Here is a 16,917-nt window from a genome sequence, read left to right on the forward strand (position 1 = left end):
TGGGATTAAAGGTGTGTACCACCACCAACCCACTAAAAATGTGTATTTGAGTACTGTGGGTTTTAATCAACTCTGAGTTGAGTCCAGGGCAACCCGCTACAGGCTCCACAGGCTTCCTAGACCACGGAGCCCAGAGAACTCAAGGCTTCTACAGGACCTGATAAAATTCGGAGTTTTCAGGAATGCACGAAGACCTTGGGGAACCCACCTTCCGTGCCAGCTTCACCCCTCACCCCACCCCTGGGCGTGGCCTGCGTTTGCCTGCCCATTGCTCATGTACTGTTCCCCCCCTGGGATGCTGTTCTCAGTCCCAACTGTCCCCATAGGCTTCACCTACATCCAGTCCCCTTAAGTGGGAAGAGATTGGGGGGGGCAAAGTTCAGTTCTATCGGATAAGAAGTCATGCATCATGCAGTTCAGGCTCCACAGGGAGCTGAGGGGAGTGAGTGTCATCACCCTCAGACCAAGCTATCTGAGCAGGCCTGAGCTAACCCTCTGCAACCTCTATGCTGAGAAGGAGTCTGAGGCACAGTATGCAGGCGTCCCAACTAGGTCCCCAACTTCCTAGTGATGAGCTGAGTAGCAGGCGAGGGCTCAAATCCTGGCTCCCCAGGAGGAGAGGAGAGAGGGCTTGAAATAGAAAGCCAAGGTTACAGAAGGCAAAGGAGGTGAGATGTCGTCTGCTAAGAGGGGTAGATAAAAGTGTCAGCCCCAGCAGAGGCAAGTGCGTCCAGTCAGCAGGCAACAACTTTGTACAATGAAGTGACTAAGGTTTGCAAAAAAAAACAAACAAACAAAAAAACAACTTAAAAAATGTTATTGAAAGAAAAAAAGAAATGCCATTTTGAGAAAAGTAGAACCACGGATTAAGACTTCTGCTCCACTGGTGGGGAGCCGGAGCCTTTGCTCGTAGTCCAGATGTTCAGACCCAGAACTATCAGAGGCAGCCGTTGACAGTACTGTATGAGCTGTCCTCCTAATGGGTTTTCGCCGGTCCTGAACTATTCTGTCCCGATTCCCCCTCTGTGAAATGGGCTCTCTTAGTGTTTACTCTGAAGAGGATGCTCCAATGAGCCTTTGAGTAGAAAGCGCCACAAACGGTTAGTTCGTGCCAAGTGTTTTTTGCTGTTTTGTTTTGTTTGTGTAGTTTTTTGCTGGACCTGCTAATTGCGTCAACAAGAGGGGTTTGCATGGGTCACGGGAAAAACCAGCTCTCGTGAGTTAGCACCGGCTGTATGTTAGACCACATGCGGGATCTCCCGCTTCGAAACTAGGGTCCAAGGGGTGACCGCACCCATTCCGGTCGGTGTGAGAACCCAGATGTCTCCGAGATCCAGGACAGATCCCCGCCTCCCCCGCGGGCCACAAGGCCCTCCCTGCGGGGCGGTCCCCAGCTGGGGCGGGATGGGGGCGGACGGCTACTTAAAGGTTGGGGCGACCGCGGTGCCGCGGCCGGCAGCCTGGGTCCTCACCGTCGCCATGGCTCCATACCTCTCGCTGCTCTGCGTGCTGATCCTGGCACTGTGCGCACCGTCGCCGTCCGGTGCTGCCACCAGGTTGCGGGGCGAGGCCGGAGTGAGGGCGCCCCAAGCTCGGGCGTCTGAGGCGCGGGTGAGTGCCCTGGGGGACCCCGGAGCTCCCCGAGTAATTGTCTATTGTAAGTTCTTGCAGATACAGCGCTAGGAAAAGGGGAGTAATTCAGGTGTAGAATGGAAAAACTGTTTTGTTGCTTTGTAAGTATGTCTTGCTGCTTCGGGGCTCCCGGGGGGCGAGGGTGGGGGCCCCGGGCCAAGGCTGTCTCCCTCCCTGCAGGCTAACCTCACCTTGGCCGGGTCTTTCCTCCGCTGCTGATTCAGATCCCATCTTCTTTACTATGTCTAATTTCTCCTCTCTGCCCTACTTCCCTCCGTGATGGTCTCTTCTCAGATTCCCCATTTGAGGTCTGTGTCGCCCCCCCCGCACCCCGTTTTCCCTGTGAATACCTATGGACGTGACTGTAACTAGTCTCCCCTTGTCTGTGGCTCCCCCTCCCATCCCCCACCCTCCCACCTCAGTTTCCCCTTCATGTTCTCCCCTACCAGCCTGACTTTTCCTCCCCAGTCTGTTCTAACTTCCCCCACCAGATTTTTGTTCCTAGCAGACCTCCCTCTGGCTGAGGTGACCTGCTGACTTCCATCCTTAGGCACCAACCTAACCTGCCACCCGCCACCCCCAGAGCATGCCTGACAGCCTTGCCTACCCTTACCTTCTCCTCCTAACAGGTCCCTGAAGACTTCAGGCTCCATCCTTACCCCTTTTCCAAGATGTGGAAATGGGGTGGGTTCCGGGGTGGGGCAGGAGGGAGGAGGCAGACAGCTCAGGAGGCCACTTGGGCCCACTAAGCCAATCCTTTCTTGGGGTAAGACAGAAGATGGGGGTGGGGGGCTGAGGCGATCCTGTCTCTTCCAAAGAGCAAAAGCACACAGGCTGTGTGACCTGGGATCAGGCCGCCTTCCTTTTGGATCCTCAGTTTCCCCGTTTGCCGAGTTGGGGCAGATAATAAGTTCTGAGCCAAGGCGGTGCAGGAGGAAAGTGAGCCGAGTCTCTGGGGACCAGGAGAGGTGCCCCTGGCATCTGGGAGAGTCTCTACACACACTAGTGCTCTGGGAGCCCAGGGACATGCCTCTGTGTTGTTCCCCCACTGAGGGTCCCAGAAAGAAGTCTGCCTCTCTGTGCCTTAGCTGTCCCAATTGGCAAGGGAGGAGAGCGGAGCTCTCTGCCCCCTCTGTAACAGTAAACAAGGGAGAGTGGCCGGGGTTAGGGCACACTTAACTCCCAGAAAGGGGCTGATGCTCCTCCACCATGGGCGAGCAGGAGGCTCAAGTGAGTGCCTCCTGGTGCTAGTACCTGCCCTCCCTCATGCCTGGGGTCCCTCCCTGCTGAGACCTGCACCCCTGCTCAGGCCCGACTCTGTCTCTTTGCAGCCCAGCACCATGGTGGTGGAGCACCCCGAGTTCCTCAAGGCAGGCAAGGAGCCTGGCCTGCAGATCTGGCGCGTGGAGAAGTTTGACCTGGTGCCCGTGCCCCCCAACCTCTATGGAGACTTTTTCACGGGTGACGCGTATGTCATCCTGAAGACAGTGCAGTTGAGGAATGGGAATCTACAGTACGACCTCCACTATTGGCTGGGTGAGTGAGATGCTCCTGCTCAGCCCCCAAAGTGTGGATATACCTGGGGACTTTGAGTGCTATGGATGTCAGGCCTTGGTTAGTGGTTACATGCCACTACACCAAAGAGCCAGCCTGGCCAGTTTCAGGTCCAGCCCCACCCCCTGACCTGTGATCTGCCTCTCACAGCTCACCAGTGTTTTTATAGTGTGGACATGCTGACAGGTACGCTAGGTGACATGGGGACTCTTGGAAACTTCTCTTCACAGGCTCTTACATTGGCTCTGATCTGTTTGTTTTAGGGTTACCCCATTATACAAATGGAATAACTGAGGCTCTTGAAAAGTAGGGAGGGACTTGTCAAATTTCTATAGCCAGGCCAGAGTAGAGCCGTTGGCTCTGGAGGCCTCCTCCCCAAAGGGCCGAGACTGCCTTCCTGATCCTAGTCTCATGCTACCCTGATGTTCCCTAGGCAACGAGTGCAGCCAGGACGAGAGTGGGGCTGCGGCCATCTTCACCGTGCAGCTGGATGACTATCTGAATGGCCGGGCTGTGCAGCATCGTGAGGTCCAGGGCTTTGAGTCATCAACCTTCCTCGGCTACTTCAAGTCTGGACTGAAGTACAAGGTGGGTTGGTGTTGACTTTATTTGGCTGGCCAGGGCTCACAGTCTCCCAGCCTTGGCGAGCCAAGAGTCAGGCTCGGGAGGCTCAGCCATGGGGTTTGAACCATGGTCTCTCTTCCCAGTGTGGAGGCCTTGGACGAACCAAACTCCCTCTCTGACCTCTGGTTCCCCCACCTTACAATGAAAAGAAGGGTCTTTCCATCCTGCCTAGGTCACAGGGAGGCCACGGGTGGCCTTCTCACATCCCCTGAGGGACTTGTGCCAAGTCCCAGCGCCACACCTGTTGGGCTTTGGTGACAGGGCCCTTGGACTATCTCCTTTCACCCACACCACCCCCGTTTCCCCTAGAACTTGGACTTTTACACAGCCTGTACCTAAGCTTCTGGCCAGACAGGAGCAAGGCCAAGCTGGAACCCTGGAAACCGTACCCCAATATGCTGTCCGACCTCCAGCAGCCCCTGACACCCAGAGCCTGCCTTGCCTCTCTGGTTGCTGGAGAGCCAGCTGTACCTGCCCTACAGTCCCAGGGGGAGGAGCTGGTGCAGAGGTGCTTGGGAAATGTCCTGCAGCTCGGCTCCCAGCAGGGTTCAAGAGTTCATGAAGCTCAGTTCTTTTCGTTTAGGGTAGAGAGGGGATTTCAAGTTTAATGAAGCAGACGAGTCTGGATCTCTCGTTTTATGGGGGCTAGGGCAGCTGAAGTACGGAAAGGTTGAGCAGTTAGACCAGGGTCTCACAGTGAGTTAAATGGAGCTGAGATCAGAATCCAGATCGCCCGTCAATCTCCCGGTGTTGTTTCTACTAAACCAACCTGTCTCCCATGACCGGTTCTAGGGAGGACATATGCCCTACCTATGCCTCCGCCACTCTCTGGCCCTCAGAGTCCTCTCTGTCGATGCAGAAGTGTCCCCCTCACTCCTAGGGGAGGGACAGGGATTTAGTGACGGGAGAGTATCTGGGAGACTTCAGTAACAAGGGAGGGTGTGTCCTGGACCAGCAGCTCAGGATGGGTGGGGCTGGGCTGGCTTTCTTGGCATGCACCCAGCCCCATTTGCTGGGTTACTGGGGCTGAGCTCCTGCTCCGCCCTCCTCCTGCCGCCCTCAGGGTCCTCGAAATCCCAAGGAAGGAGGGGTGGGGAGCCGAGTCCCGTTGCAGAAAGACCAGGATGGCCTCTCCAGTCATTCACTCAGCACACAGGTTTCAGGATCCTAGATCAAGCTATGCCCTGGCAGAAGAGGAGGTCAAGGTCACCCTCTACTAGGTAGTGCACCCTCGGCCAGGCTGAGCTTCAGGAGGCCTTGCCTAAGTATCTATAGCGGGGAATAAAGGGAAGGATGGAGAGAGGGAAGGCAGACCTGTGTCAGCACACACTGTGGCTGTCACGATGCAGGTGCCATGCTGGAAGCCCGTGTGACCTTGATTTATCCTCTATGGTATCCCCAGGAGGAGACCTGAGGTTCCGGAGAGTCACGTAACCAGTGGTGGAAACCCAGCCTGGGCTCCCCTCATTCTGTCAGGCTCTGCACTGAACACTGGGTTCCAGGGTGGGGTGGGTCGGATGGCTTCCTTTCTAAGGCCACCCACTTAACTCGGGGAGGAGGAGACGGGGAGTCTAGAGGACTCAGCTCTCGGGATCACAGCTGTCCGGCTGCCTGGGTTACCTGTTGTTTTGGGGAAAGCTGGGAAGACATAAATGTGACAGTTGTCATGGACACCAGGACAAATCTGTGTCAGGCCAGAGAACGTCGCAGACCCATAGGTACAGTATGGGGAGGCTTTTCTATAGGATCGCATTTTGTTCTCACATTGCTGGTGGGGTGGCTGTGTATTCCCTTTTTATGGGTGAGAGAGCTGAGCTTCTGTGGGTTGTGCCTGTAAGCCAGTGGAGCGTTCTTACATCTCTTGCCTTTTCCTGGGTTTATTTCACGCCGTGAGGTACTGGCTGCGTTGTGTAAATGAGGAGAGTGAAGTGCAGGCTTGCAGGGCGTCCTGCCCAAGGTCGCACAGCCGGTGAGGGATTGAATGAGAGTCTGACTGAAGTGTGCAGAGTCTCGCACAGCTGAGAGCTCGCTCAGAGTGGGTGCTTCAAGAGTCCTGACCTTCCACCTTAGCTCGTCCCCTGCACATCTCACTGGCCTCTCCTGAGTCAAAGGGATTTTCTGGAATGTTCCTGACCATGCTCTGAGGAACACTTGAGAGGCGGATCCCAATCAGGGCTCAGATTTGTGGTTCTGGTCATGAAGGCAACTGGTCCCTGGAGGACAGTGAGGCCTGCAGCCTCCTGTTCACCACCTCCTGCAGGTCCCCGGCCTCCCTGCCTCATCTATTATAGATGCCGAGGAGCCGGGCTTGTTACACAAGACTTGTTTCTATGAAAGCCTCCAGGAGCTCCTTCTGTCCTGGATCAGAGAAGGGCCAGAGAGGGGACACGGAGCCGCCAGGAAGAGCTGGCCTTACTGTCCTGTCACCCTGATCATTCCTATCACTGTCCTGGGTGGGGTGGGAAGGGTTCCAATCCTTTGTTGCTCACCCTCCTGCCCCCCCCAACTTTCATCGTCACCCACTACCCTGGGGACCTCCCACCTCTAAGGGCTGGGTTATTTTTTATTTTTATTTTTTTTTTTTGGTTTTTACGAGACAGGGTTTCTCTGTATTGTTTTGGAGGCTGTCGGTCCAGCCTGGCCTCCAACTCACAGAGATCCGCCTGCCTCTGCCTCCCGAGTGCTGGGATTAAAGGCGTGCGCCACCAACGCCCGGCTAGGGCTGGGTTTTTTTTAAAGTCATATGCTTAAGGAGAATCTGGCCTGTGAGTCCTGGGAGCCTAGACCATGGGAGGCTGGGAACCAGACATCTGCTGGGCCTTGTTCTAGGAAAGGGCTCTGGGTAGAGGATGGGTAGGTCCAGCCTCTGCAAGAAGGTTTTCAGTTGTTTATTTTTTTATGGGAATTTTAGTGCCCTCCTGCCCCCCACTGGCTGAATAAGGCAAGCTTAACACAGACTAGGCAACACTAAGGAGCAACTCTCAGAGGGACTGTCCTGGGACTCTACCCCGGAAGGCACAAACCAATGGCATTGGGTTACTTTGGTTCTTTCCACAAACCTGTCTGTCAGCCTGGTGTCTTTAATTTGGAGAATGGCTCTTTAAGCAACTCACCCTGTGGAATTTTGCTAGAGGAATTTGATGCCAATCTCTCGCCACCCAAAGATTAGATAAATGGCAATAATCAATCCTTTAAAAAAGTAATAGAAAAATTCTAAAAATTCCCATCCTTTCCACTGGTGTCTTATGAGAACTCGCTTAAGTGTGTGTGTGTACATGTGTATATGTGTATATATGGGTATATGTGTGTAAGTATATGTATGTATGTGTCTATGTGTATGTGTGTATATGTATGCATGTGTGTATGTGTGTATATATGGGTATATGTGTGTGAGTATATGTATGTATGTGTGTATGTGTATGTTTGTGTCTATGTGTGTGTATATGTATGTGTGTGTACATGTGTGTATGTATGTGTATATAGGGGTATATGTGTGGTATATGTGTGGTATATGTGTGTGAGTATATGTATGTATGTGTGTATGTGTGTATATGTATGCATGTGTGTATGTGTGTATATATGGGTATATGTGTGTGAGTATATGTATGTGTCTATGTGTATGTGTGTGTATATGTATGTGTGTGTACATGTGTGTATGTATGTGTATATAGGGGTATATGTGTGGTATATGTGTGTGAGTATATGTATGCATGTGTCTATGTGTATGTGTGTGTGTACATGCGTGTATATATGTGTATATATGGGTATATGTGTGGTATATGTGTGTGAGTATATGTATGTATGTGTCTATGTGTATGTGTGTGTATATGTATGTGTGTGTGTGTGTTTGTTTCCAAGTGTCATTTCCTGGGTCAGCCACTGTGACTAGAGTGTATCAGGACACTCAGGCCCACAAGCCACGAGAAACCAGGTGTTCTATCACTTTATAAACTCTGTAAAGAAAGAGAAGCTGGGCTTGGCAGCACAGGCCTGTAATCCCAGCTACTTGGGAGGCTGAGGCAGGAGAATTTCAATTTCAATGCCAACGTGGGTAATTTATCAAAGAATTGAAAAAGGCTAAGATGCATCCTGGTGGTAGAGTGTTTGACTAACATGCAGATGCCAGGTGGAGAGAGAGAGAGAGAGAGAGAGAGAGAGAGAGAGAGAGAGGAGGGAGGGAGGGAGGGAGGGAGGGAGGGAGGGAGGGAGGGAACTGATGAGGAGAATTCCTGATGGCTGAGATTTATGACACAAAACAACCCTCCTTTCTTTCAAAGAGTTTTGTTTTGTGTTTTGAGACAGGGTTTCTCTGTGTAGCCCTGGCTGTCGTGGAACTCACTCTGTAGACCAGGCTGGCCCTGAACTCAGAGGGATCCGCTTACCTCTGTGTCCCGAGTGCTGGGATTAAAGGTGTGCGCCCCCACCACCCAGCCAGAGTTATTTTTTAAGTAGCAGAATGAAAGGCATGCTTGAACAGGTAAAAAGATCCAAGTGTACAAAGCAGGCAGGCAGTCTCTCTCGTCCCCACCCTCCCTGTGTTTGAGGGGCCACAAAGCAGGTCTTCTTGGCACCCACTTATTTGGAAAAGCTTCCTGGATTCCCCATTCTTGCCACCCAGCGGAGTGAAGCGTGGTTCCTCAGACTCTAGCTGTCAGTCCCGGGCTGATGGGCAGTGAGGCTGCTTCCGGGAAGCCAGAGAACATGGGGTTGAAAACCAGCCAGCTGGCGGGGGAGCCCAGATGTGCTCTTAGTCCTCTTTTCTGCTATGGCCACTTGGCCTACCCTCAGACCTTAGAATTATTCTTTCTATGATGGGAAAAGTTCCTGGCCTGATATTGACGTGTGGACTTCCCAAGTCACGAGTGGAAACTGCAGACATTGCCCCGCTGCACAGTGAGGTCATCCTTACCTAGTGGCCCCCACAGCTCTGCCAGAGTGCTCTTGGGAGTGTGAGAGCACTCCGTGAGTCAGTGGGAACGGAACACTTTGAATAGGACTTACGCCCATACCACGAGTGGACACCAGAGGGCGCTCCAGCCCGAGCAACGGGAATCTGCCTGTTCTAGATGCGCGACCCTTGGAACCTTGGCTGTGAAAAGACCCGATGTTGGGTTTATAGATTTGGATACACTACGTTTTGATCACGGCTCCACCATCCATCTCTCTGTGAGGGCTTGGGGAAAATCTCTTCGAGTATGGGCTCTGCTCTCCTCGCTTGTGAGATGCGTGGCACTTGTGGCGTCCGGGTATGACCCACGCGACAAGCACGTCCGTAGCACTTACTGTGAATAACAGGAGTCTGGTTTGGAACGGCTGCCTCTCCCTCCTCGCCTCCATCAAGTTTGCATGTCTAGTATCAGACTTAGCACTGGAGGGAGGTAGGCAGACGGGGCATGGCTGGGGCGGTCTGAGGACCCACAGAAGCCCGGAGCTTCCACCCCTATGGTGTGTGCAACAGGGAGAAGCCCTCTAGCAGGTGGGGAAAAGCCTTGACTGCACCACAGGCTTGCCGAGCGCACCTACGGAGTGTCAGCCCCGTGCCACCTCCCGGTCTACAGTCATGGGATCTTCTCCCCTGGATTAACACTGTCCCCTTGACTTGACAGAAAGGAGGCGTGGCTTCTGGATTCAAGCATGTGGTACCCAATGAGGTGGTGGTGCAGAGGCTCTTCCAGGTCAAAGGGCGCCGCGTAGTCCGTGCCACTGAGGTGCCTGTGTCCTGGGACAGCTTCAACAATGGCGACTGCTTCATTCTGGACCTGGGAAACGTGAGTCTTGCCCGCCCTTTTCCAGGGCCACCGTGGTGAATTTGGTGAGCCCTTAGTGCGTGAACACCCAGGGGACAGGCCACAGGGACCAGGAGACCCGGAGTCAGGCAGACAGACCCAGTGTGGATGAGTCTGGAACTCAAGCCTCTCATGCGTGTGTGCACAGATCGCAGCTCGTAACCATTACTTGCACAATGTTTTTGGTATGCAAACTTTCTGATATCGCTTGAGACACATAGCCATATGCCTTTTAAAACACAGACACTCATCTCTAAGCACATGGCAGTTATGGGCAGAAACTGTAGGCTCTTATCCACACGAACACCATGATGAGTGCCCAGACAGGCATGCAGACTTGGACCCACAGCGCACCTACACATGCATATGTTCCTGGTATGTGACGGTAAATGGGTGATGCTTCCTGCTTGCCTCGTGGTTCCACAGGGGCACAAACCTGCACATGGTCATAGCCAGGCATCACACCCCAAAACTTCCTACATATTATGCCCCTGTGGTTTAATGTCCTACCTTGACTTAGCATAGGCTTTTTAAAAAATGCCTTATAATTATTTTATGTGCAATGGTGTTTTGTGTTTATTCTGCATGTATGTCTGTGTATTGTGTGTGTGCCTGGTGTCTACAGAGGCCAGAAGAGGGAGTTAGATCCTCTGCAACTGGAGTTGCAGATGGCCATGAGCTGCCATGTGGGTGCTGGGAACTGAACCCAGGTCCTCTGCAAGAGCAGCCAGTGCTCTTAACTGCTGAGCCATCTCTCCAGCCTCAGTGTGGTTTTTTTTTTGTTGTTGAAGTAAAATGGCCTGGCATGTTCTAATCCTGGCTGCTGTTCTATGCTTTCCACCCAGTGAATGTACTGCCAAACTCCCGTCTAACTGTAGATTCCCTGGAAAGCATGGGTGGCTCCCTCCCCGTACTTCACCGCTTTCAACACAATAGGCTCGCTGTATGCTCTTCTGAGAGTACGTGCAGGAGACCTTCTTCCTCTTTTGTGTTGAATTCCTTTCAACCTTGCGTTTCTGAGATCCCTCCATATTGTTGCATTTCGGTGTAGCTCACGCTCTCCTTGCTTGGTGAAGGTCAGCTCCATAGGTGCTCTGTTGTTTCATTACCGTGTTGTCAAGGGTACTTGGGTGGTTTCTGGTTTGGGCTGCTCTGAACATTCTAGTGCGGGTCTTTTCAGGCGAATACCTGCACTTTGATGGGAGTGTGGCTTCTAGTAGGATTGCTGGCTCACAAGGTGTTCTAGTTTGCTCTCCGTTGCTGTGGTCAACACCATGACCAGAAGCAGCTGAGGTGAAAGGGGTTTGTTTCAGCTTACCCGGGAGAATTGCTGCTAACCCACCAGCCTAGGGAAGGTGCTCCCATAGTGGGCAGGGCCTCCCCCATCAGTCACCAATCAAGACAGTCACTCACTGACGTGCCCACAGGCCAGTCTGATTTTTGGCATTCCTCAGCTGAGGTCCGTCTTCCCAGGTGACTCCAGGTTGTGTCAGGCTATCAATAAAAACTAACTAGCACACAGGCGGGGTGTAGGTCATGGGAGATGTAAACAGTGCTTGCCACCAGCAGGGGTCTCTATAGCAGAAGCTTGGAGACTACACAAATTAAGTAAAAGCTGATTTAGGCACACAGGCTGGGCATTGACCGGCTGCTTTACAACATGGCCAGTGTCGACAGGCAAATGGTCCTGTGCAAAACAGTCGAGAGACAAAGGTGACCTGCGCTGTAGCAGGAAAAACCGAACCTACATGAAAGATGTTATTTCCAACACAGCCAAGGCTGCCATCAATCTTCAGAGGGACAGATTATATGCAGTCCGTAGCAGCCAGCAATCTCGATGTTGTTGTACACGTCAGTATCCTCAAATGCAGAGATCACTTCATTGCCCTTGGGAGGTGTGTGTGTGTGTGTGAGTGTGTGTGTGAGTGTGAGTGTGTGTGCTCGCGTGCACGCACTCTGCTGGCCCTGACCTGGGCAAGCACAGACCAAGGGGCGCTAGTACATAGCCACAGTCTGCACACTGTTATCTTCCAGGCAGGCTGACCTCCTGGGGTCTCTGTCTTACAGAATATCTATCAGTGGTGTGGCTCCAACAGCAACAGATTTGAAAGACTGAAGGCCACACAGGTGTCCAAGGGCATCCGGGACAACGAGAGAAGTGGCCGTGCCCAAGTACATGTGTCTGAAGAGGGCGGAGAGCCAGAAGCTATGCTCCAGGTGTCTGTGGGGTGTGGGAGGGGATGAGCAAGGGGGCAGGCTACTCTTACCTTCTTTAAGAAGAGTTACTTAGTAAGGCCCCTTCCCTGCCCCTGAAGACCTGGCCTGAACATTTAGGGAGTAGGAAGATAGCTCCCTGCAACTCTCCAGCGAGGAGGACCCAGGCCTTCCAAAAGAGCAGCTTAGGAAAGAGATTTGTTGAGGACTACCTGGAACTATTGAGACCCAGCCTCCACGTCTTCTCTGACATTCCTGTTTTCTGCTCATTAGTTAACAGTATGATGGGGTTGTCAGCTACCTGGCTTTGACGGAGGCGATATTCCCCAGGAAATGGAGTGGGGGAATGTCTGCCTCTCACTCGCTGGGGGCGAGTGAGAGTTCTGATTTTTGCAAAGAGCAAAAGGATTTTATGGGAGAAAGGAGAAGATCCCAGACTTCAGGGACAGTGGTGGGATGTTAAGGCCTCGAGTGACCGAGCAAATAAGCTTGAAGTGACGGCTCCAGTTCTGACAGCCTCTTAGAAGCTGTTTGAGCCGGTAAGCTTGTCTCTCTCGCTCTCAGCATCTCTGCTGTGCGTGGAGACTGGTGAGTGAGAGCCCCTCCACTCCTGGTGTCTGGTAGTGGGCTCCAGTGCAAAGCAGGTGACTGAGGGACGGTCCAGCCTGGAGGCAGACCACCGAGAGGGAAGGGCGTTGACAGGCAAGTCATGAAGATGCCAGGGGACAGGCAGGTATGAGGCGGCCAGGGGACAGGCAGGTATGAGGCGGCCAGGGGACAGGCAGGCTCCTTCTGTGTAGCCTGGCCTCCTGGGGAGCCCTCTCAGGGGCCTTCATGCTCACGGTCACCCTTCTATCCCATCTGACACCTTCTCCAGGTCCTGGGCCCCAAGCCAACTCTGCCTGCAGGTACCGAGGACACAGCCAAGGAGGATGCAGCCAACCGGAAGCTGGCCAAGCTCTACAAGGTGAGCCCCAGGGTACCATTTCTCATACGAACAGGGTCGGACTGGGGAGGCCTGAGGCTCCACCATCCTCAGCTGCTCTGGATGGGGGATTTTGATGTCCCAGGTCCGAGGGAGTGCTTGTTGTTTTCCTGAAGCTAGGGAGTAAGAGGATGCTCTCTGCCAGATCATGCAGTACTTGGCTCCTGGCCCCTCCCTGAAAAAAGAAACAAACTTTTGTTGTTTGGGTTTGGGGTTTTGCTATTATTTGTTTGACAGGATCTTGCCTTTCTGTGTAGCCCAGGCTAGCTTTGATCCTCATGCCTCAGCCATCTAAATCCTGGGTTTACAGGTGGCAGGCACCACTGGGCCCAGCCAAAGGGTCATCTTTGCAGAATTTTGTAGGGTTTCTGGGAGTCTGGGCCGGGAGAGGGGGATGAGAAAGCGTCTTGGGACTGGGGTGAGAGTGAAGGTTAGTGCTAACCTTTCTGATGCCGTCTTCCTTGTGAGCCTTCGGATGCACTTTTCAGTGCTGGGGCCCGTCCCAGGGCCTTGGTGTTTGTGAGCATCAGCAGACTGGTGCTAGCCCTCGCCCCTTCCCTGTCACTTCAGAGTCTGGGTGAGGCTTGTGGGCTTTGCTCTGAGGCAACCCCCAGCTCCACATCTCCCTCTCCAGGGACGTGGCAGCCTCCGCTTACTCAGCCAGTCTTGTGAAATTTGACTAGTGGGCATCTTGTTTTTTTTAAGCTGAATGAACTCTTTGTATTAGAATGTCTCAGATTTGCAGGAATAATGAAAAGATAGTCTGTATACCCTCCTCCTGCTTTTCCTTAGCATCGTAATGTAAGTAGGCATACTTGTCATCGAACAACCGAGATGGGGCCAGTGCAGTCAACCAATCAGAGGTGTTGTCCTGATTCTCCAAGCACAGTCCAGAGTGGCACATCGCGTTAGGCTCTGGTCATTTTTCTTCTCCTTAATTCATGACTTCAAAAGCTTTTCAGCAAACTCTACAACTTCTCTGAGGCTCTACACCTTTAACTGAGGCAAGGTCTTGTGCATCCCAGCTGGCCTTGAACTCACTATGCAGCTGAGGATGACCTTGAGTTTCTGATCCTCCTGCCTCCACCTCCTGAGTTCCAGGATTGCAGGCGTGCACCACCACAGCTGGTTTATGTGGTGCTGGGGGACCAGAACCCCAGGCTTTGTGCATACTAGGCAAGCAGAGCTACAGCTGACCCCAAGATCCTCCCTTGCCTCCGTTTGCCCCCTTTCCCGTTCCAGGTGCGGAACCCATGTCGTGTGCTCGACTACATGCTTGACTGTGCTGCAGAGCTGGGTGGGCCTGGATGTTCCTCTGCCCCTCTGCCTGCCTCAGGTGTTCACAAGGTACCCCCTTCTCATCCCCACAGGTCTCCAACGGTGCAGGCAGCATGTCAGTCTCCCTCGTGGCTGACGAGAACCCATTCGCCCAGGGAGCCTTGAGATCTGAGGACTGCTTCATCCTGGACCATGGCCGAGATGGGAAAATCTTTGTCTGGAAAGGTACGGGGCAGGTGCCCAGGTTCTGTTGGTCTGCCGAGGCTTCTCGGATCTCAGCCCCAGGGATAACAGTGCGGGAGGCAGCTGGGACAGTGTAAAGCAATCAGGATCCTAAGCTAATGCTTGGCTTTGCAGTTAGTGGAGCCTGAGTCCCTGTTTGGGCCCAGATGAATGTTTGTCAAGTGTGTGACAAGGTCGGTCTCTGAGAAGTTCATTGACACCATGTAAAATTTAATGTATCTTTAAACGGTGTAGCTGTGTGGGTCCGAAACTCCCGGGCCCAGTGCGTTATTGTGAGGCTTGCTCTCCGCTGGGGGTGGGGAGTCTCTGTGGCTGGAGTCTCTCCAGTGAGGCTCTTGGGCCTGGCTGTTTCTGAGAGCCCAGAGTCATCTGAAGATTCCCCGCATCCCTTCCTCAGATGCATTGAGACTGGTGCTGAGAAGGGGGAGGGAGGTGGTGGCTGGAGACAGCAAGAATTTGAGAGACTCCCTGAGCCTGGGCTGGCTGTCACCGAAGGATCTGGACACGAACTGGCCAAGGCCTCTCCTGACTCCTCCAGAGCTGGAGCAGAGGCCCCGCTGTGTGGAGGGGGGAGCATGTTACCTTGAACGGAGGCTTCCCATCAAGTGTGCAGCCTGGTGTTTGTACCAATGCAGCAGGCCAACTTTCTGTGACCTCTCTGAGAATCCCATTTCCTTATATATGAGGCGGAACAACACCCCTATGATTTAAGGGTGTCCTGTGGATTAAATGAAATAATCTTTGTGCAATTATGGTACCAAATCTATGTTCAGCAAGTGGACCACAGTGGTTTTCATGGTTGCAGTTATTGGCCAGGACCTCAGAGAGGGAACTAGGAGTCCTCAGCTCTTAGGGGTTGGCCTCCCTGGCTATGGTCTAACTTTAAGGAGAGTGGGGAGGCAGGCCGGCTGCCCCTTTCCCGGGACCTCTGAGCTGTTGTCTTAGTAAGGGTTTCTATTGCTGTGAAGAGACACCAGGACCACAGCAACTATTTTAAAGAAAATTTAATAGGGACTGGCTTACAGTTCAGAGGTTTAGTCCGTTATCATCACGGCAGGAAGCATGGCGGCATGCAGGCTACATGGAGCTGGAGAGTAGCTAAGAGTTCTATATCCTGACCTGCATGCAGGCATTAGGAAGAGAGGGTGACACTGGGCCCGGCTTAAGCATCTGAAACCTCAAAGCCCACCCCCAGTGACACACTTCCTCCAGCAAAGCCACACCTACTCCAGCAAGGCCACACCCACTCCCTATGAACCCATGGGGACCATTTTCATTCAGAGCACCACAGCGGCCTGCTAACCTTGCATCGTTCCTTTGACTTCCTGCAGGCAAGCAGGCCAACACGGAGGAGCGGAAGGCTGCCCTCAAAACGGCCTCCGACTTCATCACCAAGATGGAGTACCCCAGGCAGACCCAGGTGAGGGTCTGAGGCCAGGGAGAGGCGGGTTCAGCGGTGGTAAGGGATGGAGGGGCCCCCATCCTTCTTGGGGACTGGATGGACACTTGAGGGGCCCTAAGAGCCTTGCTAGGCAGCCTCGCCACACCCTACTCCTCCCTTCCTAGGTTTCGGTCCTCCCAGAGGGTGGTGAGACCCCGCTGTTCAAGCAGTTCTTTAAGAACTGGAGGGACCCAGACCAGACGGACGGCCCCGGCCTGGGCTACCTCTCCAGCCACATTGCCAATGTGGAGCGGGTGCCCTTCGATGCTGCAACACTGCACACCTCCACCGCCATGGCCGCCCAGCATGGCATGGATGATGATGGCACTGGCCAGAAACAGGTATCGGAACCACAGTTTATTAGAGTAAAAGCCTGGCTCTGCCAGATCCCACAGGCCTGGAAGTCCTCTGCCACCTGTCCCGGTAAACCAGCCGAAGGGTGGCAAAGGGCAGATGGGGGTTTTATCAGTGCAGCCACATTGAGGAGAACTGGAAAAGGGCCCTGGTGATCCCCAGGTCCTTCTTCACAGCATGGACTCGAGCTTTAGGGTTAAACAGTGGGAGAGTTGGGGCTGGAGGCGTGTGTAAATAAGCAGCCCTGGTCAAAGTGTGGCCTGGTTAATCACCTCAGATCTGGCTCGAAAGGAGGTCTCAGGAGGTCCCTGTGGTTAAGGCCAGTTAGACTCCAGGGTGCTACCTCCCCCCCCCCTTGAAGAATCAGCATCATCTGGGGTGGGTGAGAGAGCGTCACAGTTCCGGGCAGTGACGATCTCTGCCCTCAGTCTCGAAGGCAGAGGAGATAGCTCAGCAAGACTCCCCTTGAGGGAGTAACACATCTACATGCAGAGCCGAGTGACTCAGAGTAAAGGAGACTCAAGCCAAACGGAAGCCTAGAAGTCCTTCCGGCTTCAGTTGTCCCCGGTCACAGGCAGGAGCCAGGGCTTCTTAACAGAAGTGGTTTCTGGATGCTTGTCACAGTATTGCTGTGCCTGGGCCAGCCTGGGCTGGGTGTCTCCCTTCCTCCCAGGCTCCCATGGCTCATGTCCCCACCCTCTATCTCCCTGGGGGTGTTTCTTTTGTGTCTTCCACCATAGTTACTGTGGATGAGACTCTTTTGTTTGTTGCTTGTTGGCAACAAGCATCCCCTGAGTACCTTGTAT

General features: G+C 53.4%; 1 protein-coding gene across 3 annotated transcripts in view; it reads left to right on the forward strand.

Moving 5' to 3' along the window:
* The window catches only part of Gsn (gelsolin), a 52,905-nt gene that overhangs the window by 25,885 nt on the left and 10,103 nt on the right, over window positions 1-16,917 (forward strand). Inside the window, exons 1-9 of one of the 3 annotated variants that reach the window (XM_005082125.4) lie at window positions 1,438-1,611; window positions 2,964-3,168; window positions 3,620-3,774; window positions 9,417-9,578; window positions 11,664-11,813; window positions 12,688-12,777; window positions 14,166-14,298; window positions 15,648-15,736; window positions 15,883-16,098. In XM_005082125.4, the coding sequence (XP_005082182.2) occupies window positions 1,480-1,611; window positions 2,964-3,168; window positions 3,620-3,774; window positions 9,417-9,578; window positions 11,664-11,813; window positions 12,688-12,777; window positions 14,166-14,298; window positions 15,648-15,736; window positions 15,883-16,098 (1,332 nt within the window). In that variant the 5' untranslated portion in view covers window positions 1,438-1,479. Of the gene's footprint in view, window positions 1-1,437; window positions 1,612-1,694; window positions 1,734-2,963; window positions 3,169-3,619; window positions 3,775-9,416; window positions 9,579-11,663; window positions 11,814-12,687; window positions 12,778-14,165; window positions 14,299-15,647; window positions 15,737-15,882; window positions 16,099-16,917 lie in introns of those variants that run through there. The other 2 variants (XM_021234054.2, XM_005082127.4) reach the window with 2 other exon arrangements.

Source organism: Mesocricetus auratus, unplaced genomic scaffold (genome assembly GCF_017639785.1).
Source record: "Mesocricetus auratus isolate SY011 unplaced genomic scaffold, BCM_Maur_2.0 Super-Scaffold_100047, whole genome shotgun sequence".
In the NCBI taxonomy this organism is placed as follows: Eukaryota; Metazoa; Chordata; class Mammalia; order Rodentia; family Cricetidae; genus Mesocricetus; species Mesocricetus auratus.